Here is a 25234-nt window from a genome sequence, read left to right as displayed (position 1 = left end):
ATTATGCTGATTTCAGACTCTTGAACCAGGCTTCTTGACATCTATTATTGGCGATATCTTCATTACTTATGTTCTCTCATAAATCTTCATTGATATGTGTTGTCTGAGCCTTTCGGAAACATCTACCCTACCTCCATGAGGTAGGATAAAGTCTGCGTACACTCTACACTCCCAGACCCCACCTATAGGATTTCACTAGTTATGTTGTTGAAACTAGGCTTCTTGATAGAAAATTGTATGAAGAAAGTTTATTTTTGCTCTTCTATACTTGAAAATGGATTAGAGCTAGCTGTGGCTTCTATAAGCAATTTAAACTCTATTGATTGGTGAGAAAATCTAGTATTCACCAAAGATTTTTCAGTACTTGCTTTCTTCAATTTTGATTTTTTGGTTTGGTTGTCGATTTTAGGATCCTAATATTTCGGTGCATCGAAGAACTGAAGTTAAATACTCCACATACATTCAAAAAAACCAATTCTTTCCCTTTTCCATTGTCTAGAATTCACAGTTGTTGACATAATCTGAATGAATATTATGGAAATTTAAGAGCAAGCTCGAGTTCTGCATCTAGTTTGATAGCAATTCACAGTGCACGATAAAGAAGCTACATTATACATAAAGACATAAAAATAACATACTGTTTTGAAACTGATAACTGGCTTGGATCAAAAAAATTATCACATCAAAAGTTGTGCCTTGCACGTAATTTTACTTTGTAGTCGCTGCAATAATTTTAGCTGTTATAAGTCACTAGCTTGGATTTAAACCACATACTGTTTTGAAGGGACGAGACTTTGTTACAGGAAAAAAGAGATTTCCACATATTAGTTGGTTTCAGAATGAGGTCAGGGTTTATAGTTTAAGAACTAATTCTTGGAAAAGTAGATTCCTTCTACAATTAAAATACCTAAGACCTTAATCGATTAACTAAAATAACAACAACAAAAAAAAAGAACCTTAACCAATTCTAGCTAGGAAAGGATTCAGCTTAGTTTTCTTTATTTCCAATTCGAGCTAGGAAAGGATTATAATATTTGCATTCTATAAATGGGAAAAGGATAAATATACCTCCGAACTATCGTAAATGGTATGCAGATACCCTTCGTCATACTTTTGGGACATTGGTGCCCCTACCGTCCAAAAACTAGAGCATATATATCCTTTATACGAATGGAGATATATGCTCTAGTTTTTGGACGACAGGGGTATTAAAGTCCCAAAATTATAACGGAGGGTATTTGCATACCATTTACGATAGTTCGGAGGTATATTTGTCCTTTTTCCCTTATATAAATTCCATAGAATTCCATAGACACTGTATCAGATTGCAGTCATGACTAGCATGAACGTATTGTCTGTGTGCGTCATTCACAAAATATTGTCTTACCTTAGTTTTCAAGAAGCAGCCAAGTTGAGCCTTGTCTCGAAAACATGGCTACAGGCTTGGTTAGCTCATCCCAACTTGGAATTCGCCTTTCCTTATGGTCTAGGCGATGATAAAATAGTGGATCAAGTCATGGAGAGATACTGCCAAACAAAAACCCCTATTGAAAAGTTTCAACTTTCTATTTCAATTCCTGTGTTTCATTGTCGTATTGTTTTTCCTCAGATAGATAAGTGGCTCCGCATTCCTCTTCAGAATGGTATAAAAGATTTAACTTGTGAGGTTTATGAACCCTCATACCCCTTCCCTATTTTCACATTCTTGACAACAAATTCTTCAAGACAATTGGTTCTCTTAGGATGTAATCTCATGGTTCATTCATTATCTACTGTTACTACTACTCAACTTGCAAGCTCTCATTCTTTGAGAAAGCTTTCTCTAACTCAAGTTCAATTAGACGACAACATGCTTCGAGCAATGCTCAATTGTTGTCCCTTGATTGATGATTTCATCATTGAGCATTGTCATTCATTGACAAATATTGAGCTGCAGAATCTTCAAAATATCAAGTCAGTCTCTATTAGTTGCTACGAGAACCAGAGTGTTAAAATCCAAGCACCAACTCTACAACACTTGTTTTATTTTGGGTGTTGTTGGAAAAAATCCCCTATATTGGACATTGTAGAATGTCAAAATCTAAAATTTTTACAGCTAGCAGATATGTGGATATCTGAAGGATTTCTCCAACACCTTATTTCTACATCTCAATTCCTTGAGAATTTGGCATTAGTTAACGTTTCTACAAGGTTGGAAAGGTTCAAAATTTGTGGGAGTCAATCCCTAAAGCTCTTGACTATTGACAATTGTAATGGATTATGGGAGATTGATGCTCCAAATTTGGTATCACTCGAGTATGATGGAGATTTGATTCCTCAGCTTAAAATTGCAAAAGAGTCTCACCAATTGAAAAATTCACGAATAAGTCATCATAGGTTGAAAAATTTGAATGTTGCATGGTTTGGTGAGTTGAGGGAAATTCTATCAAAGTCGACCTCTTGGTCTCTAGTTTTCCTTAGATTTTGGGAATGCAATGAGATCAACACAAACGATTTGGTACTGCACCATACAGTTGCAACCCCAAAGTGAACGATTTAACTTTATATATAGAGTTGTCCAGCGGAAAGTACCCAACACTTGTGGATGCTTTGCTATGGAGTTGTCATCCTAAGAGACTCACCCTAAAATCAAATATTGAAACAATTTCTTGTTTCATGTATTGGAATGTTTGCGTCCACTAAGTACGATAGGACCAGGTCCTCAACACAATTATAATGAATATAAAATAAGTACAGAAAGTAAAGATGACACACGTACTTTACGTGAAAACCTCCTTGCTCAAGGGAGTAAAACCACGACATATCTCACATCACCATTTCTTCCACAATGGGTACACAAAAGATTGTCAGAGACAGACACATATTTATTGTGGGGATTGTAGGGAGGCTCTATTTGTCTACAACCTAACCCCTTTTTGCTGTTGAACTTCTGATTTGCTAAGTTAGAGAGTATCTTATACGAATCAGTCCATTTGAGGGAGTGGTTTAACTCTTCTTTGATCTTACATAAATCCTGCACTAATTGAGAGTTTCTTTCAAGGGAGGCAACTAACTTAGACTCAAAGGTCTTCAGCTTCTCTTCTAGCTCAATCTCAAAGTTATTGAGTTTTCGCTTCCCACCCTCAGAGGTACCAGGTTCCTCGATGGGATGCAAACTATCAGTCTCTAGAAAACTTATCCTAACACTCATTTCAGACATTTGAGAGTTAAGAGCTGCATTCCCATCCTTGCATAAGCTCAATTTTTTACTTATCATCAGCTTATCAGACATTAGTTCATCAACTGAGTCAATTAATACAATAACAAGTTTTCTCAATCTTTTAATTGAAAAAGTTTCTAGATAATTTTTGAGATAAAAAAGGGTTACCTCATCCTGATTCTCTTCATCGTCAGATTGTGCCATTAGTGATAAAATAGAATTGAACACAACTTCATCATCTTTCACAGCCATTATCGACACATCTTCATAGCTGTCTCCCTCTTCCTCGGATTCGCTGGATGCATTTCCCCAGAAAGCAAAAGCTTTGTTCACTAGTTGATCATCATGAGCCTTTCTTTTGGCATAGTCTAGGACCTGGTCCCTTCTTCGAGGTCTGACTTGGACAATCCCTCATAAAATGACCAGGTTTGCTACATTTATGACATAGATCATTTGCATTTGCTTCTCTACTGGTCGAACCCTTCTTTTGAAAGCCTCTGTGCTTCTTGATAATCTTTTGGAACCTTCTAGTGATGTATGCCATTTCATCATCCTCCTCAGTCTTCGTTTGAAGATGTTTTCAAGGCCACTGATTTCTCCTTCTTTCCCTCCTTCATGATTGACCCCTGTTGTTTATTCAACTCGTAGGTTTGAAGATTTCCAATCAGTTCATCCATGGTGAGCACCTTCAGATCTTTTCCTTCAGTTATAACATTCACTTTACTCTCCTATGACTTAGGAAGCACTTTGAGAATTTTTCGAACTTGTTTGCTTGGTGGAATAGGCTCGCCAAGACATCTCAGTTCGTTGGTTATGGAAGTGAACCTTGAATTCATCTCGTGAATGGTTTCACCTTCCTTCATACAGAAGTTCTCATATTAAATCGTAAGCATATCGACCTTAGACTCCTTCACTTGAATGAATGAAATGATTTGTTGTTTGTTGTCTTGAATATATCAAACATTAAGAGTTAATACCCATTGGACAAACAACTTCGTCCCTTCTGGTTGGTGCAGTACTCTGACAACCTCACCAACTTCTGATGCGGACAATTTCCAGCTGTATAGCATATGGTCCTGGATGAACATACTCTGCAGAGGACCGAGTCCCTGCACTTGTGAGGAGATCATCAAAACATCTGGGAGTATTAAGACTTATCAATTTCTCCCTTTTTGATGATGACAAACAATCTACATGCAGAGCCTCACATGAGTGTTAAGCATTCATTCAAAGATACATTAATTCCCTCTGTCACTGTTCTTCCCCCTTAGTTCAGTTCCCTTCTAATTTCACAACACAATTCACCTTCAATTCCCCCTTTGACATCATTGAAAAGGAATAGCAGTAAACATATGCAAGTTGTATGCAAGGCATTTAAGAATTCAAGGCCATGGTCCACACAGAGCATGCACAAGTAAGAATAAAAGAGAATAGAAAAACATACTGAACATGGCATAATAACAAATAGCATTAGATCACTAAAGCTGACCACAAGAATCACCCCAAACAGTACACATAGCCATTAGAGTTTTGACATAAGGATGAAGAAACCAGGGAGACAAGACTCGTTTAGGATGGAGGGGGAAGAGGAGTAAGGGTTCGCATTAGCAAGGACATCCACTCGTTTGCAGCCTCATGAACCTGAATGACTTGCTTGTTGAGAGCTTTGACTTCCTCACTGAGTGAGGCATTTGTCTTCAGCAGTTGTTCGTTCTCAGCTTTCAACTTCTGCATTACTTGCTCATCCACACCACTAGTACCCGGTCCATTCGAGACAACTTTCGGCAACTGAGACTTAAGTTGCGCAATCTCAACCTCCTTGTCATTGAGGACCACTGTTAGATCAGTCAGTTCTCGTTTGAGAGAAGTCTGCTGCTCTAGGAGATCTTCTACCCTAGACCTACCCTTGGCCTTCCCTTCAATACATTCACATTCTACCAGGGTAACAACAATAAACATTTTCTTGGTGGTACCAGGTACTCCTCTCCCCAAAGACACTTCAAAATGTTTGAACACATAGTTTAGTAAGTAGCCATAAGGGATGCAATATTTGGCTGTTTTCCAAGTCATCACCCTGTGCATATGTTCAAGCATTATAGCAGAGAGATTGATTTCCTCGAGTTCATCCACCTTTTCCATGATAAATAGGTCAGCACCAAATACTACAGTTCTCTTCTCTGTCCTTGGTACCAGTACCTTATTGACTGTTGACACCCAATTTTGACCGACCTTTAACCCTTTTTAGGAATGCTATTCGATTAAATACGTATATTCAAATATATGTCGAGTTTAAAATTTTAATCGATTTTGTCTAAAAATTATATATTTAGTATGCATACTTTATAAAAATTATTGTAAATGCTATTAAAATATTTTAAAATTATAGTAAAACTCGAAATAATTCAAACGTTTTAAAATTTTTAAGTAATTTTAGTTATAATGTTGTGTAGTATTTAGTTAAATAACATTTCTTTAGTTTTCCTCAAAATCATTTAAAATTGAGTCGATTTTATACTAATTCCTTTCAATTCTAGTCTATTCAATTCCAATTTTATTTCGATTATAGCCACTTTTCATTTCAATTTTAGCCACTTCAAATTCAATTCAACCTGATTTTAAAACTTTCATCTTTTAATCTCAACCGTCTATCTTTTAATCAAAACCTAAGATCAAATCCTAGCCCCTCATCTCTTATTAAATCAACGGATGAGATCAAGTTTCCATCTTTCCTATTTCAACACTAAAAGACTCCTAAACCCTATTATTCATTCTCCCCTTCCTCTCTAAAAATCCACCGCCTCCCCTTCTCCCATTCCCCTTCGTCCTCTCCGTCTTTCGGCGAGAATCGCCATCTCCGGCGCCACCTCCCTCTCCTCCTTTTTTCTTCTCCGCTTCTTTTTTCTCCTCATACTAACTAGCAGCCCCGCGAGGCCACCAGCGACAGATCTGACCAGCGCAAGAACCAGCAACAACGCCCAGTGAGGCACACTCCAGCAGCCACCAACGCAACCAGCAGCTGCCAGCAGCACTGGACAGCGGCTGCCAGCAGTGCCTGGCGAACTGGACAGCAGTGCCTGGCGAGGGACACAACTCCAGCAACTGGCAGCACTCCGACTAGAGACCAGCAGTGTCAGCAGCAGCCTCACGGAACTCCCGGCGAGGACCGCCAGCAACACCAACAGCAGCTCCAACTAGCGAGGAAGAGAAAGCCAGCTGCTCCGACCAGCGAGTCACCAGCAACAGCAGCAGCCGACGACCACCAGCAGCGAGCTCCGGCGGACATTTCTTTTGGGATTTTAAATGTATTTAAGAAGGATCTTTGACAGATCCGTCCAGGTTCGCTCCTCTCTCTCAATTATCATCTCTTTTCGGCTAACGTCTTTCATTTTTGTTTGAGTTTGGTGTGATTTTTACTTGCTTAAGTATATGACAAAATCACATTCAAGCATGTTTAGTATATTTTTTGGTGTGATATTTATTTTTATTTTGTTAAGTCTATGGCAAATCATATTCAGGCATGATCTTAAAATGGTGATACACAAACTAATCCATTCATATTTTTATATTGTTATCTTATATTTTGTGGGAGTGAAGTCAATTCATTACTTCCATTGAGATTTGTCGATTTGCTATTTAAATCTGTGATTATTACTTTCTATTGTGATTTGCCAATTATCTTTTCAAATTCATATTCTTTGTTCCTACTATGATCTGCTAGACTTCAAATTGTGAAGTTTTATGACTTGCTGCATTGAGTCTAAACTCGAACCGATGGTTTGCATATCTTATGCATTTATATAATAAAATTATTAGTTTACGAACTCCCTTGATTATCTTTTGTATGGTAAAATCATAATTTAAGCCTTAATCGATTGAGAGTCATATTCACTGGCTTTCCTTGATTGTTGAGATTTTACTTGGAATCAAAATACATATCTTATATGTTGATCTCACCATATTGGATGCCATAATATTAGATTTCACTGATTCCTCTTTTTTGGTTACTGTGATTGTTGACCGATTCTTTTGTTGGTTTGATTGATCCTTTATGCCATAATCAACTCTTGCCATGTATATATCTTGGCATGCATTCTTCCTTCTTATCTAATTATGGTAAAAATATTGCTAACAAATTTGCGTGACTTGATTTGAGCTGTATTATTTCTATTCTCCGAATATTAATTTGTGTTTGCTGATTATGTGTAATTTAAATGACTTCTTGCCTTAGTTAAAAGTTAGGCATATTTTATTTTTGGTAAAAATATAATTTGTAAGGGTAAGTAAAAGGGTGATTCCTGCATATTATTTTATGGGGTTTATTAATTGATTGATTCATTTCTTTGTATAAGGACATAATGAAATATTTTAAGTTCCCTTTCCTTTTAAACCGCGCTTCTTTCCTACTATATAAAGTGACCCTTAGTGCTATTATCTGGACACGCTCATACTCACGGTGGACACTCTCAGATTTAGACACTCTCTTCTCAAAAAAAATATAATAAGAACTCTAGTTAAGCTTTGGATCATTCTTTGCGCTTTTGCTGTGTTGTTGTTGTGGTTTGGAAATCTTGCTAAATACTTCATTGCTGATAAAATATTCCGCCTAGTTGGTTAGCTGCTTTCCATTAGTTTACTTGCTGTTTCAGATTATTAAATATTGTTGCATTGTTTGAATTAAATCAGAAGGAAGCAACCAAACTAGTCTCTTTATCCTTTCTTTCTCAGTGCGTGATTTTATATGTTTTATGACTTGTTTGAAATCTGTGTTTGTTATGAATACTTGTTGTGTTTCTATCTATGTAATTATTGTTCTATGATCTTGTCTTTATCTTTGGTATATTTTTAAAGCAGGGTTGAACATAAAATTCAAGACATGAAGAGTCGTCTAGGGCGGGTTACCGGATAGAAACTATTTCTGCTTAGTAGTTTATTTTGGGTTGTATTATGTCATTTACTATTCGCTTTTGTTGTTCGGTTTTGTAATATTTCTATGACTCTAAACTATACATATATATGAAATAATTTGGGGGATCCTCTAAGGGGGAGGGGGTATATGTGCTAACTGTTTTTCTTATTTTATTTACGTACTTACATGTGAATGTGCTTTGATTAACTAGTTATTTGAACATGGCTACTTAAATAATCAACAAGCTTCTAAACCTAATTAGAATAAAAAAGAAAGATTTTGTCAATATTATCATGTTATCTAAATCATGAGCATTTGTTGTGCTGGCCGCATATTTTAGTGTTAATATTAAAATAAATCAACAAGTCTTTGTAACATCGCTTTAGATCTAACTAAATAAATCAAACTTTTACATGTCTCCTTGCTTTGCTTGTCTTGATCACCCATTTTTAAAACAAAGCTTTGGTTTAAATCACCTATTTGTATTGAATGAAATAAAGCTAGAAAGCATGCCTATAAGATCTAAATTATTTTCAGTATGTTTTGGGCTTAGAAATTTATGCATATAGGCTTAAACTTTGTTACACGTAGATACCATGCCTATAAGAATTAAATATCGCTCAATATATCTTTTGGGTGTAGAAGCCATGCCAATAGGTTGTGGATCTTGTTCCTTACTTAGAAATTATGTCCATAGAATTTAACTAATAAAATTGAGGTCTAAATAATATGTTCAGTAACTCAAGTCTGTCATTTAATATTAAATTCTAATTAATCTGCTAATAACCATTTCAGCATGTTAATAAACTAAATAGCACTATGTTATGAATTTTTGCCACTGTTCAATGGCATAATTATTTTTCTGGTCATTTAGAATAAACATTGATAATCGGCTATCGCTTTTCTGCCCATATATTTCTATTTAAACTAATCTGCTCGGATAAAATCAGCTAATAATTTATTGCATCTGCTACTTGCTACCCTAGTTCAATTTTGTTTAAAATATTAGCCTCGGCATCATAATTTGCCACTTAGAATTAGCTACTCATTAATTTCTGCATCTATTAAACTGATTGCCACTTAAAAAATAAATATTATACAATAGTATTTCCACTATTGCATTAATATGTTATTTTTCTGCATAATTTGCTACCTTATAGTTTGTTGTCCTAGTAAAATCCTGTCCAAAATATTTTCTGCATTATGAATAAATGTCTTGCCATTTTAATCAACTAATAAATAATTTCTCCATGCTTTATTAATAAATAAATCAGTTTACAACTGAAATCTGCCTTACGTCATAACTATATGTCCTTTCATTAATTAACTGTTATATTGTTGTGTTGCTTACTGCCTGATTTATATGTGCACACACTTAGTATACGACCTTCACTTTATGTGTGTTTGCTAACATGTTTAAATTAAAATATAGAGGCCAATATGAGACTCTACGTGCTAAATGCTCGTCCAAATTGTTTGACTTGGTGTCTAGGTGGGCCTATTATATTTTATTTTGTCTAAATTCATCCTAATAGCAGTTCAATGCCTCTTGGACCTTACGTGGGGACGCTAGACACCTTTTAGAGATGAAAAGCATGTGGTGGTGGGGTTAGGGGTAGTTTAGGTCCTATGGAGATGATGACATCGACTCGGTCTAAATGACAAACCTTGGTTTTGTCTGTCCCTACGAGAAGCCGACCGAAATAAAGAAAAGTCGAGTGCTGATCCTAAAGTCCTTCAGAGTCTCCCTTTCCTTTGTCTCTTTATTTGTTTATTTTTATATTTATTTGGGGTAGCTTAAATAATATTAAAAAAATTATTTATTCTATTTGATTGTGCAATTTCTGTCTCCTCGCTCCTCTTTTATTGATTGTGTAAATATTTATTTTTCGTTTATTACATCACCTAGTCTTACATGCTTAATTAATAAAGTATATAATTTAATTAATCCTAATTGTTTAATCATAGTTATCACCTAGTCATCATGCTAGTTAAATAAATAATAAATGAAGTGACCATACTTGTTACTTGTAACCCTCCATAAATTGCATGAGATACGGACGGGACCCACATTTATGGACCTCGAGGGATGCCTAACACCTTCCCATCAAGGTAACTTGAATCCTTACCCGATCTCTAGTTTGTTGACTTTAGCTAGACTTAATTAGGTTAGATAGGTGCCGTAACGCGCCTTAATTCGTTAGGTGGTGACTCTACAATCAACCGAAAGCCCAAAAGAGTTGTTAGGTCATGGACCAAAACCCGTTTTGCGAAAAATGGGGCGCGACAGAATGACGACTCTACTGGGGATATTATGTTCTAACCATTACGTGTTTCATTTGATTTATGTGAGGTTTACTTTATCTGGTTATTTCATTATTTGTTTAGTTGATTACAATGTTTAGTTATCATTTGTTTCCTTATTTATTGCCTATTTTCCAAGTTCCACTCCTTTCCTTTGTTCCTTTTGTGTTTACTTCCATGTTTCGCCCTTTCCCTTTTTCCCTTATTTGGGTATTTCCATGTTTAATCTCATATCCTTTTCCTTATTTGCCTTATTATTCACAATGTTTGTTTATTCATTTCCTTTTATTTACGCATGTATTTATTTACTTGCTTATTTATCGCTTTTCGTAAACTGTTTATGTGTTATTGTTTTTCATCTAAGTGTTAATTGTTATCCGCTTTGATAAACTGACATTCCGCTCATACTTCCCCCAATTGGGACCCTCTTCCTTTTTTTATTTTTGTTATCGTGATGTTGTGCCTTTGCACCTCTCACAACTACTCCAATTCTCTTCAAATACCCAATTATAAAGGGTCGGCAAATGCGTGGACGGAACGAATAGTTTTACTACCGTGAAACTACGAGCCTTCTCGCATAGAATTCCTTTCAAGTCCATGTCAAACCAACTCTTAGAAAGTTTACTTAGGTCATACATGCTGCATAAGCCCTAGGTGGTTTGACCCTTGGTGTCAATCCGCATGATTAGTTGCCACCTTATCGTCTAAAAGGCCCCAACACCCTTTAGAAAAATTACATAATTATGTGTCAATGTGGTAATAATAATTAAATTAAGCCAAATTTGCCAAAATGGAGTTTAGAAATCGTTTGTTATTTTGTTTGCAGAGTCATGGACATTTTCAACTCCCCAAACCCGCAAATGGTCGTAGATGTAAACTACAAGCTAAGGAGCTGGTGGATTGATATTAAGAGGGATCGCGAAAGAGAGATTCGTCAGCTGTTGGATGGTCTTACCTACCTCATCTTTGTCATACCAAACCCTCACTTGATTAGGGCCTTGCTAGAATTTTGGGACCCTGTGAGGATGGTCTTCAAATTCGTGGATATCGACTTGGCACCAACGATTGAGGAGATAAGTGGTTTCATTGACATACCATACCACGAGTGTGAAATGATAGTACCATATAAGCCATCATCGAGGGAGTTTCTAAAAAGTCTGGGAATGAAGTCAAATCCAACATTGCCTTCTCTAGACCTTGGGTGGATTCATTTCGACTTTTTGTATTCACGCTTTGGCCGAGATGATAGTTATTACTCTTTTATTGATGAGTTTGAATGCTCCGTCGAGGAATGAGAAACATATCGCCTAAATGCCTTTGCCATTGCCCTATTAGGGTCCCTGGTTTTTCCTAATATAAGGGGAAGGATTGACACACGCTTGGGTTATGTGGTTCGAGATTTAGCCCAAAGAGAGGGCAAACCTAGGAAAACCCTAGTACCTATGATTTTGGCGGAAATAATGAGGAGTTTGTCAGCATGCGTCGATGGTCGAATATTTTTCGAGGGATGCAACCTTTTGCTGCAATTATGGGCTATTGAACACTTCTACTTACAGTCTGATGTGGTAGACATTTTTCTTGGTTATGGCAACAAGATTGATAATCATTCAAGAAGAATGATAGCTTTCACTGCCCCTGTAGGATTCGTAGACTGACAGAAATTCTTGGCAGAGCTCGAGAGCTACCGCATCCAATGGAAGCTCCATTGGTTGTCCACCCCTCATGCACTAGTAAGAGGCAATGACCGATACTTCATTGAGCTCATTGGCTTAAAAGGCGTACAACCATACACTTCTCTTCGAGTACTCCGCCAATTTGGGCGAACTCAGGTAATACCACTCCGGTCTGACATGGAGTAGTTTAAGTATGAATTTGGATTAGATAAACCCCAAGTCCACATCATACTTCGAAGATGGGAGCTAGTGTTAACCATTCCTATGGGTGCACGACAGGCCTTATGCACACGTGAGTATTACACATGGATCCTAAAAGAGGTCAAAGACAGAGATGTGAGTGAGGAAGAATATTATGGGCTCACTGATGAAAGAGAAAACATATGGGCACGCAACGTGTTAAAGATCAAGAATGAAGTCACTCCCTGTACAAGAAGTCAATTGGCGCCAAGTTCTTGGAACCAATATCTTCAAGATTTTCAGAATTTAGGATGACTTTCCCATTTGTTACCCCTTTCCCTTAGTTTATTTCAGTTTTTCGTTTTTCAATTATGAAGTATTGTTCAAATTTTATAATAAATAAAGATCGCTTTTATTTCTCTAACTCTAAACTCCAATTGGCAAATAAGGTCCGAATTAATTATTGTGCATCACTTATATGTCGTCTTAGGCCTACCTCTGGCTCAACGAGGCTCTTTGCATTTAGCGCGTTTATCTTAAAACAATGTGTCTGGTATCTCAATTAATGGAACGCTCTAACTTGGGTTTTCTTTTGCTTTTACTTTTATTTTTACCCTTCCCCAATGGTTGATCTGTAGACCATGGTTTACCATACGCGATCAAATGCTCTTCCTTCTCTTCCAAATGAGAACTGCAAAGGGAATAGGAAAACGACTAATGAGAAGGTTATGAGTAAGACTATCGAAAAGAAGCATCCTTCAGACGAGTTGATATCAAGCTTGCAAAAGAAAATAAAGGAATTAGAAGAAAAAGCGTCTGATATGCGCGGGTGGGCCAAGATGTTACTCTCTGTCGATCCCACTTTGGAGACAAACATAGATAAGTCGTTTGTCACAAGTCAGACCACTCTCCAAGATAACCCTCCACTCACTCACCCGATTTCTCATCCTCCACCAACTTGTCCCACCTCTCAAAATCAACCAAGTTCCATTCAAATGCCTCTAAAGAACACTCACATTTCAAACTACCCATATCCTCCTCAACATCATGCTTATGGTTCCAAACCTCCATATCCTACTCCGAGCCTGCCGAGTCCTCCCTTACAAGCTCCTCAATATCAAATACCTCTACACCAAGTCCCTTGGTATTGTGCGTCACTTCAAATGCCTCCATATCAAATGCCTCCATCCCAAAGGCCTCCTCTACCATATCAAAAGCCTACTTATCCTGTTCACAATATCAACACCCTCACTCAAAAACATATTCGCAAAAATCTATTCAACATTGAGAAGAAGCCCATCAAAATTTACACTCCTTTGACTGAGCCCATGGATAAATTCTATGAAAAGTTGTGGATTGCTGGTCACATCGCCCGTATCAGTGAAATAAGGATGAACACACGTGGAAGGTGGACTGAAATTTCTAAGGTTTGCTTTTACCACTCAAGAATGAAAGGACATACCATAGAAGAATGTCGTGATCTGAAAGACAAGATTCAGCAACTGATTGATACCAAGATCATATGCTTGGAGGACTCTGCACCAAACAAATACCAACAGAAAACATGTTGAAGGTCATTTGAAGCACTTTTCAATAAAGGCTTATGCCATTTATGCTTAAGTTCTCTACATTCATGTTCCGTCAAGTTCTGACAAAGAAGGTACCCATGTTAGCATATGGGCAATAAAGTTTGGTCAGAATCTATCTTTTGGTTGTTGCTGTATGCTCTGTTTTATGTCTTGAATTTTGCTCTTTGTATTTGGAACTACGTCAGACCTGATTCCCGTTTAAGAGGGGATACGTAGGCGCTCCTTTGGAGTTCGGTCTTATCATAATAAAAATCTCATTTTCCCCTTGGACTGTGTAACTGGGGCAGAATTTTTGAGAGGGTCTAAAAAATTCCTTCAAAGAGCATTCCCCTTGCTAACTGGAGCAGAATTTTTGAAAGTGTTTAAAAAATTCCTTCGAAAACATATTTTCTTGCAAATTAAGACTGGGGCATAATTTTTGAGATCCTCTCAAAAATTCACAACAATCAAGTTACAATCTACAACAGAACAACAGAAGTTCTACACTGGGGCAGAAAATTTTGAAGGGACCTCAAATTTTTTGACAACACTCCAAAAATTCTAGCAGACGTCAAAGGAGCATGCTACGTCGAATCTGGGATACAGATCAACCTCCTCTTAACTAACTATTTTTCTTTGAATGCAGAAAAGACAGGTTTATATACAAGAAGCAACTTCAACACTACTTGAAGGATCAATGTGACGATATATCCGACAAATCGCTAATCAATGGCGAAGGACCAAACTCATCTATACTGATCTCAATCACCAGTCAAATGACATACTTCCTTCCAACAGTATGAAGGATCAAGTTATTTTGAGCCCGACAATCGCCAGTCAAATGACATATTGTCCTTCTGACGTGATGAAGGACCAAATTACTCTATACTGAGCCTAAATCGCCAGTCAAATGGCATACTATCCTTCTGACAGGATGAAGGACCAAGTTATTTTGAGCTCGACAAATTGCCAATAAATGGCTCCCTATCCTTCTAATATGAATGAAGGACCAAGTTATTTTGAGCCCGACAGATCGCTAATTATTGGTACATCTTTCCAATCAGACGAAATAATCTAGCTACTTTATATCAAGCCCGACAAATCAACATTCAATTGCATTCACTCCTTACAATAGGACGAAGGGTCAAAGCTACAATATTCCAAATTCATCAACAAATGACACTCAATCCTTTCAATAAGACGAAGGTCTATGCCTCCAATCAACTATTACATGTACCCGAAGATTGCATTACGCCCGATACTGCATGTGCCCGAGAATTATATCATTACATATGCCCGATATTGCATGTGCCCGAGAATTACATCATTGCATGTGTCCGAGAATTGTATTGTGCCCGATATTGCACGTGCCCGAGAATTGCATTGTACCCGATATTGCATGGATTTTGACATATTTGACAATAGTCCTGATTCCTCTATCATCTAGAAGTTCCATCTTATAGTAAAATTCATGCACCTCAGGTTTATGCAAATATGGTGCTGGGGGTTCAAATAAATGATCCCAACTTTGCAAGGAAACTGAATAAAAAAGAGTGGACATTCCAAGTTCTGAAGAATATCAAGATCGAAGACTCTACTGCTTAGCACCTTTTGGTTCTCCATTTCTGCAATCCATGCTTCCCTGGTCATCTCCTTTCTTCTTTTGACTTTTGAATATTGGTTTTGACTACTCAGTAGCCCTTTTACTCACTTTCTTTACAGGAGATTTCTTCGTTGATTTTTGAACCCCATTTGATTTGACCCTCTCAACCTCTGCTTTCTTCCTTCTTTTTGCCACATACATAGCAGCATCATCAAACTCTGTATCACTGGACCCAACAGGCAAAGGGCTTGAGGTGGGTTCTTCAGGCAGATGACCTTCCATTTTTCTCTTCCTTGCCCTTTCTGTTTGAATTACATTTACTGCTATGGCACTTCCAATGACCTTCTGCATCTCACTCTTGGTGCCATACCTCTTCTTGTCCCCCTTTGTGTAGGATGTAACCATTTTTCCTTTACCCTTTCTTTTCCTTTCTTTTACAGACTCAGCAGGCTCATTATTGAGGTCGGGGTCAGGAACAATGTTGACTCCCTCTAGATCTGGGACACCTGTTGTTGAGAAGTTTGCACCACGAACCCCTTTCCTGCTCCATTTTAAAGGAACTTCTTCTTCCTTCTCTTCTTCACTTGCAATGTCAAATGACTTAGGAGTTTGGTCAAACACAGGTTGAACACTGTGTGGGACCAGCTCCGGCGACCTTAACTCCTGTTCCAACAGAGTTGGTTGAACATCTCCTCTGAGCGAGGCCAAACTTTGCACGACTACTAATTCTGCCGCTGCTGCTAGAATATTTGACTCAGTGCCCTTTCCCTCAGGTAAATCTCCATCAACCAATCGCTCATACATCGTAGATGATACTGCCCTAGAAACCACTTCTAATTCTTCAGTGGGACGATCACCACTTGGTTTCACAACTGATTGGGCCTCTGAGTTTAGGGATTTTTCACCGGACAAAACCAACGTAGGCGAGTAAGGTAAAACTTCCCCAGATGGAGGTGCAAGAGAAGCCACCACTTCAGTATGAGGTGTGATGGATTAACCCGTCTCACCAACACCACAAATTGGTGTGGAAGGGGACTCTTCTGGGAGAGGAATGGAGAAATTGAATGAAGTGGGGTTTTTAATTTCTTGGGAGATGGGAAACTTTGAAGATGAAGTATAGTTAGTCATTTTTATAAGAAGAAAGAGATGATTTTGAACAACGTAGTGAATCACAAAAGGAGATTAAGAAGATATTATGATGTTTGGATTAACTAAAAACAGTTGTATTTAAGCACAAAGGGTATCGGGTCCCTGAAAAGCAGCGACTCTTGGATTTAAAGTGAAAAGATGTCTGAAACTGACGTAATTAATGGGTAAGGGACACGTGGCAATGACCGTTGACAAACATACATTGTAGCAGAAATGATACTAACCTTATGGGGACCAGGTCCCATTTAGTATATAACCCTGCATGTATGGTTAAATCCTCTCTTTTGCCAACATGCCATGAGTGTATACTTGCAGTAAGTACCAAAAGTGAATTCTCAAATGATAAGCATTACAACTAGTATAGATACCTGCCTTTTTTAACATAGTCAACTCGAAGATTTCGTGCAAACTTATTATGGAATTAGGTTATCTTGTGCATCCCCAGCCTCAATCTGTTTTTGACAAAGCATTCTATACTTAATGACTTTGTAAAGATGTCAGCCAGCTGGTCTTCTATCTTGCAAAAACTCATCGTCAAATTTTGCTTCTCAACATTGTCCCTTAGGAAGTGATGTCTCACATCTATATGTTTTGTCCTCTTATGCTAAATGGGGTTCTTGGCCATGTTCATTGCACTAGTGTTGTCGCATATTAGAGGAATAGTGTCTGTGAGAACACCAAAGTCTTCCAGTTGTTGCTTGATCTATAGGAGCTGAGCACAACATGATGCAACAGCCACATATTTTGCTTCTGTTGTAGACAGTGCCACTGAATTTTGCCTCATAGTGCCCCAAGAAATCAATGATGATCCTAAGAAGTGTGCCATGTCTGATGTACTTTTTCAATCAACAAGAAAACCTGCATAATCAGCGTCAGCATAACCAATTAGATCAAAAGAGTCACCAGTAGGGTAGAAGAGGACCAGGTCCTGAGTTCCCTTCAAATATCTCAGAATTCTCTTGGTTGCCTTCAAGTGTGATTCCTTTGGTGCTGCTTGAAACCTTGCACACATCCCTACACTGAAGACTATGGCAGGCTTGCTTGCAGTTAGGTACAGAAGTGACCCAATAATTCCCCTGTACATAGTCTGATTAGCATCTATCCCTTCGTTATCCAAGTCAAGTTTCACACTTGTGCTCATAGGAGTATCAAGGACTTTTGCCTCAAGCAGGTTAAACTTCTTAAGCAATTGCTTTATGTACTTTTCTTGACATATTGATGTGCCCTGTGATGACTATTTGATCTGCTGTTCTAAGAAGAAAGTAAGCTCTCCCATCATGCTCATTTCGAATTCACTACTCATCAAATCAGCAAACTCTTTGCATAGTGAATCTGAAGTAGCTCCAAAGATAATGTCATATATGTATACCTGCACAATCAACAATTCCTTACCTCTGGATTTTAGGAACAAAGTATTATTATTAATTTTAACTTTTTTGAACCCGTTTGCAAGGAGGAATTTTGATAGGTGCTCGTACCAAGCTCTGGAGTTTGCTTTAGGCCATATAGAGCTATATCCAGCTTCAACACATGGTTTGGGAGATCAATATCTTCAAAACCTGGAGGTTTTTTAACATACACATCTTCCTTCAAATGCCCATTCAAGAAAGCACTTTGACATCCATTTGAAACAGTTTAAACTCCATGTGGGCAGCAAAGGCTATCAAGATTCTAATGGCTTCCATTCTGGCTACAGGAGCAAAAGTCTCATCATAGTCAATCCCTTCATCTTGATTATATCCTTGTACCACAAGTCTTGACTTATTTCTGTTAATGATCCCATGCTCATCAAGTTTGTTTCTAATGACCCACCTAGTCCCAATAATGGTTCTGTTGAGAGGTCTGGGGACCAGGTGTCATACTTTGCTTCTTTCAAACTGATGAAGTTCTTCCTGCATTGATGTCATCCAATCTGCATCATGTAAAGCCTCTTTGATATTCTTAGGATCAATAGGTGATATGAAGGCTGAATATGTAACTAGATTTCTTGTTTTGGATCTAGTTTGTATTCCGGAGTCAAGTGGAGAGATAAGATTGTCCAATTGATATGAAGATTGATGTTTCCATCCGGACTTTCTAGTTATTTCTACTTCAACATCAGCAACAAATTCACTTTCTTCACACTCTGGACTTTGAGATGTTTCCTCCTGAGCTGAATCAGAGGGACTAGGTTCTTCTGTGAGTTCTACACCATCTTCCCTTGCAATCTGTTTGCTTCCAGGATTTCGAATTGCCTTGTCCTATTTTCCCTTAATCAGCTCCTCCAGTTCAATGTCTTCTTTGTATTCAACGTTGCTCTTATCATCAGACTCATCAAATATCACATGTATTCTCTCTTCAATACATAGAGTTCTTTTGTTAAAAACATTGTATGCCTTGCTGGTAGAAGAGTACCCGACAAACATCCCTTCATCACTCCTGGCATCAAACTTGCCAAGGTCATCCTTTCCATTATTCAGAACAAAGCACTTGCAACCAAATGACTTCAGATGAGCAATTGACGGTTTCCTGTCATTCAATAACTCATAAGGTGTTTTCTTGATCACGGACCTGATAAGACACCTATTTGTAACATATCAGGTTGTGTTGATTGATTCTGCCCAAAAATACATTGCTATCCCTGAGTCAATCAACATGGTTCTGACAATATCCACCAATGTTCTATTCTTCCTTTCAACGACTCCATTTTGCTGGGGAGTTCTTAGCGCAGAGAAATTGTGATGGATTCCATTTTCAGCACAAAAGCCTTCAATTTAAGAGTTTTCAATTCTATGCCATGATCAGATATGATGCTAGCTATCTTGCAGCTTCATTTTAGTTGAGTTGTTTTGGCAAAGGTGATCAGAAGTCCGGCTATAGTCCGCAGAAACATGTTCCAGGTGAACCTGGAGAAATCATCAACAACTACTAGAATATACTTCTTACCTCCTCTTCTTTGAACTCTGACAGGTCCACATAGATCCATTTGTAGGAGTTCTAAGGGTCTGGTTGTGCATACACCTTTCTTGGTTTTGAAGGAAGATCTTGTTTGCTTCCCTTTTACACAGGCATCACATACTTTATCATTAGAAAACTTCAGTTTTGGCAATCCACGAACCAGGTCCCCTGCATCAAGCTTGTTTAGTAAAGATGTACTCACATGTCCCAATCGCCTATACCATAGATTTGCATTGTCAGCTTAAGCACTTAGGAATGAAAGACTGTCCTCTTCTACCGAGTTAAGATCTGCAACATACATATTTTTGACTCTTTTGGCAGACCTAACAACCTTGTTAGTTGCACAGTTAGTAACCAAACATCTATCAGACATGAACTTAACTTTATTTCCTTTGTCGCAAATTTGGGATACACTCAAGAGATAGTATTTGAAACCATTTACATAATGTACATTGTCTATGGAATGATTTGCTGATCTTCCTATTTTTCCAATTCCGAGAATGAAACCTTTCTTCCCACCACCAAACGACACACCACCCCCTGGTGTGCTTCCAAAGAGAGGAAGTTTAAAGTTTCTCCATTCATATGCCTTGAGCATCCACTATCCATGTACCAACACTAACTGTTTCCTCTCTTCTGCACAAGAATCACTTATTTGACTTAGGAACCCACTTCAGATGGAGTTCCCAAAAACTGTCAAAAGGCTTAATGAGAAACCTTCCTGTCCATGGGGGCAAAATGTTCTTGCTAAAATGGTAACTAGGACCAGGTGCCTTTTTATTTTTTACTAAATCTTTTCTTGATTTAAGAAACTTATCCCGTCTTTCTTTTACTCCTCTAAGAATCTCATATTTTTCTTTCAGATGACCATTTCTTCCATAATGGGTACACAAAAGATTGTCAGAGATAGACACATATTTACTGTAGGAATTGTAGGGAGGCTCTATCTGTCTACAACCCATTTTTGCTGTTGATTTTCTGATTTGCTAAGTTAGAGAGTATCTTAGACAAATTAGTCCATTTGAGGGAATGGTTTAACTCTTCTTTGATCTTACATAAATCCTTCACTAATTGAGAGTTTCTTTCAAGGGAGGCAACTAACTTAGACTCAGAGGTCTTCAGTTTCTCTTCTAGCTCAATCTCAAAGTTACTGAGTTTTCGCTTCCCACCCTCAGAGGTACCAGGTTCCTCGATGGGCTGCAAACTATCAGTCTCTAGAAAACTTATCCTAACACTCATTTCAGACATTTGAGAGTTAAGAGCTGCATTCTCATCCTCGCATAAGCTCAGTTTTTCACTTATCATCAGATTATCACATGTTAGTTCATCAACTGAGTCAATTAATACAACAACAAGTTTTCTCAATCTTTTAATTGAAAAAGTTTCTAGATCACTTTTGAGATAAAAAATGGTTACCTCATCCCGATTCTCTTCAACGTTAGATTGTGCCATTAGTGAGAAAATATAATTGAACACAGTTTCATCATCTTTTACAGCCATCATCGATACATCTTCATGGCTGTCTCCCTCTTCTTCTGATTCGTTGGATGCATTTCCCCGAACAACAAAAGATTTATTCACTAGTTGATCAACATGAGCCTTTCTTTTGGCATGGTCTAGGACTTGATCCCTTCTTAGAGTTCTGAAGTCCTGAGTTTCTTGCTTTTGACTTGGACAATCCCTCATAAAATGACCAGGTTTGCTACATTTATGACAGAGATAATTTGCATTTGCTTCTCTGCTGGTCGAACCCTTCTTTTGAAAGCCTCTGTGCTTCTTGATAATCTTCTGGAACCTTCTAGTGATGTATGCCATGTCATCATCCTCATCAGTCCTCGTTTGAAGATGTTTTCAAGGCCACTAATTTCTCTTTATTTCCCTCTTTCATGATTGACCCCTATTGTTTATTCAGCTCGTAGGGTTTGGAGATTTCCAATCAGTTCATCCATGGTGAGCACCTTCAGATCTTTTGCTTCAGTTATAACATTCACTTTACTCTCCTATGACTTGTGAAGCACTTTCAGAATCTTTCGAACTTGTTTTCTTGGTGGGATAGGCTCGCCAAGACATATTAGTTTGTTGGTTATGGAAATGAACCTTGAATTCATCTCGTGAATGGTTTCACCTTCCTTCATACAAAAGTTCTCATATTAAGTCGTAAGCATATCGACCTTAGACTCCTTCAGTTGTGTCGTTCCTTCATGGGCTATTTTGAGACAGTCTCATATCTCTTTGGTTGTCTCGCAAGCAGAGATTATGTTGTACTCGTCTGAGCCAATTACACATACCAGAATCTTCTTCACTTTATTGTTCTTCTCTATCTTCTTCCTGTCCGTTTCATTGTGTTCCTTTCTGGTTTTGGGAACCATCTAACCATCTTAGTAAGCTCTCAATCTGTTACCTCTCTTGTGGGAATGTATGGTCCATCAAGAACCACGTCCCATAGCTCAGTATCTTCAACATTGATGTAGTCATGCATGTCATTCTTCCACCAGCCATAAAACTGTCTGTTGAAACGAGATGGTCTGGTGGTTGACTGACCTTCTTCCATGTTAGGTGGAGCAACCATTCCTTCAGGATCTTTTCTTTTCTTGATGTTACCTAAATAGAAAAGTCAAGCTCTAATACAACTTGTTGGAATGTATGCATCCCTAAGTACGATAGGACCAGGTCCTCAACACAATTATAATGAACAGAAAATAAGTACAGAAAGTAAAGATAGCACATGTACTTTACGTGGAAACCTCCTTGCTCAAGGGAGTAAAACCACGACCTGTCTCACAGGATTTTCAAACTGTTTTTACTAAACTTCACAAGCCAAAGCAAAACCCAGTTTACAACACACACAAGATTAACCTCCTATTCTCTATTTGAGTAATACACTATCACTCAATGAGCCAAAGCAATGCCTGCATTGCCCACTATACTAACCCAACTGTTTAATATAGACTTTTACGTAAGACACTAAGTTGCCCTCAACTAAGTTCTTACAATGATTCACCCAAGGTTGAAACATTTCTATCACAAGCGAAACGATTCCTACAATATAAGCACAAATACAGGCAATCAAGGTAACAACTAGTTCAAGAAGCAATAATGTAAACTATCAGGTCCCTTGCTGTTTTGAAGCTTGAATCTCTCTCATTGAATGAATGAAATGATTTGTTGTTTGTTGTCTTGAATATATCAAACATCAAGAGTTAATACCCACTGGACAAACAAACTCGTCCCTTCTGGTTGGTGTAGTACTCTGACAACCTCACCAACTGCTAACGCGGACAGCTTTCCAGTTGTATAGCATATGGTCGTGGACGAACATACTCTGCAGAGGACTGGGTCCCTGCACTTGTGAAGAGATCATCAAAACATCTGGGAGTATTAAGACTTATTATCATGGATCGTTTAATGTATATGTAGAATTTGAGGCATTCTAATCGTCAAGGAAGCAAGTGTTGCAATAGTCCATTAAAAGAAGTAAAAATCTACAATTATGACTCTGAACATCAATATGTGGAACTCAAAAGCGAAGCTGGCAACGAGGACCCTTAAAGAAAAGGAGACAGTTTGTTTTGAATTATATTGGTGATGTAGATTATTCTAGTGCAAACTGAATTCACTTATTCATTCATTTCAACTATCTAACCTTTTCCAAAAGTACAATGAAATTCTAGGTTGAATTGAAGAGTCATAGAACCAGTTCAGCAACCAGAGTGAACACAAATGAATGATAAGATAAATTGAATGCTGAGAAGAAGAAAAGAGTATAAAACTTATTATCTAAAGCATTATGTATACTTTTGTTTTTGGCTAGTTCTTATTTACCTTTATCTGTAAGTGATATTCCCTAGACCTTTCTGATTTCATACTCTTGAACTAGTCTTCTTGACTCCTATTATTTTCTATATTTTTATTACTTGTGTTTTCTCCTTATAAATCTACTTTGATATGCGTTGTCTGAGCTTTTCGGAAACATCTCCTCTATCTCTATGAGGTAGGTAAAGTCTGCATACATTTTTCACTCCCTAAACCCCATGTGTGGAATTTCACTGGTTATGTTGTTGAAACTAGGCTTCTTGACAGAAAATTGTACGAAGAGAAGTTTGTTTTTGCTCTTCTATGCTTGAAAATGGATTAGAGCTAGTTGTGGCTTCTATAAGCAATTTAAACTCTATTGATTGGTGAGAAAATCTAGTATTCATCAAAGATTTTTCAGTACTTGTCTTCTTCAACTTTGATATTTTTTGGTTTGGTTCTCGATTTGATATTTTGGTGCACTGAAGAATTGAAGTTCAATAACATACATTCAGAAAAGCAATTTCCCCTTTTTCATTGTCTTCCCTTCACAGTTGTTGACATAATATAAATGGCAATTTAAAAGTAAGCTCGAGTTGTGCATCTAGTTTCATAGCAATTCATAGTGCACATCATACATAAAGAAAAAGAAATAACATACTGTTTTGAAATGATAACTAGCTTGAATTAAAAAAAAATATCATATCAAATGTTGTGCCTTGCACCTAATTTCATTTTCTAGCCATAAGAATTTTTAGCTGAAGAAAAGAATAAAATGCTTTAAAGTATGGTGGCAAGCTTGGGAAAAAGCTCTCATTTGGACTCAATCCCGCACACTCTATCAAGTAATTGGGGAGATGCAACTTATTGGTGACATTCTTCATAGAAAATCGAAAAATCAAATTAAATCAAATTCAACTTTAAAAAAATTCAAGCAAAGTAGTTTGATTTGGTCTTCAATGAACACTATTAAGAAATTAAAATCCAAAAGATTGAATCAAATGCCACCCCAACCACAGTAAAATAATTCACATTTTAATCTTGAATTTTATTTTTCTTATCCTAGTGGCCAATTTTTCTTTTTTCTTATAATAAATAAACTATGGTATTCAGCTAGTTTATTTGCACTTATCATATTTGTATGTATTAACTTTACGATATATGTTTCACCTCCTACACGTAATTAGAGTTGTTCATGATTATAGTTAAAAAATCAAATTGAATCGCAATTCGAATTAAATCGATTAAAAAATCAATATTTGGTATGGTTTGTGATAGCTCCATAGTTGGAGCTTTAAGTTTTACAGTAATGTAGAGAGGAAGAAAGAAATTGTATTGATTGAATTATGTCACTTGATACATTGAATCTATACACTGTGTATATTTATACTAATCACATGAGCTTGTAACTAACTAATGCCAGCTGTCTATATTTCTAACTAACTCTAGCTGATTAGTTAACTAACTTAACCATTTAGCTTGCTAACCATTTACACTAGCTAACACTCCTCCTCAAGCTTATGATTGGAACACATTAGTCATCCCAAGTTTGCTCATCAACAAGTTGTGTTGTATCTTTCATAGACCAGTAAATCAGCCAGTTGATGTGTTCAGTTTACAACATTCCTTGGCAAATTCTTTCCCTAAAAAAATGGCAATCAATATCTATGTGTTTAGTTCTCTCATGGAAGATTGGATTTGCAGCTATTTGAATAGCTGCCTTATTGTCACACATCAAATGCACATGAAGATTTTACACATACTCCCAGTTGTTTATACAAGCCTATTAACCAAGTGATCTCAGCTGCACAAGCATCCATGCTCTTAAACTCTGCCTCAGCTAAACTCCTTGACACTGTTTCTTGTTTCTTGGATTTCCACGACACTAAAGCACCTCCAAACTTCACAAGGTATCATGCTGAC

General features: G+C 37.4%; 2 protein-coding genes across 3 annotated transcripts in view; one reads left to right on the top strand and one right to left on the bottom strand.

The window, feature by feature from the left end:
• LOC125812189 (mitochondrial thiamine diphosphate carrier 2-like) overlaps positions 1 to 25234 on the bottom strand; it is a 252341-nt gene that overhangs the window by 42350 nt on the left and 184757 nt on the right. The window lies entirely within an intron of this gene.
• Positions 1334 to 2530, top strand: LOC125812250 (FBD-associated F-box protein At3g52670-like). The gene has a single exon (XM_049491771.1). The coding sequence runs from the start codon at positions 1334 to 1336 to the stop codon at positions 2528 to 2530; it is 1197 nt and encodes a 398-aa protein (XP_049347728.1).

This window comes from Solanum verrucosum, unplaced genomic scaffold, assembly GCF_900185275.1.
Source record: "Solanum verrucosum unplaced genomic scaffold, falcon-dt-bn FXZP01000115.1, whole genome shotgun sequence".
NCBI lineage: Eukaryota > Viridiplantae > Streptophyta > Magnoliopsida > Solanales > Solanaceae > Solanum > Solanum verrucosum.
This window is presented reverse-complemented; position numbering and strand designations above follow the sequence as displayed.

Bases quoted from the DNA above. Each gene is read 5' to 3' on its own strand.
- LOC125812250 (XM_049491771.1), top strand. From the start codon at position 1,334: ATGACTAGCATGAACGTATTGTCTGTGTGCGTCATTCACAAAATATTG.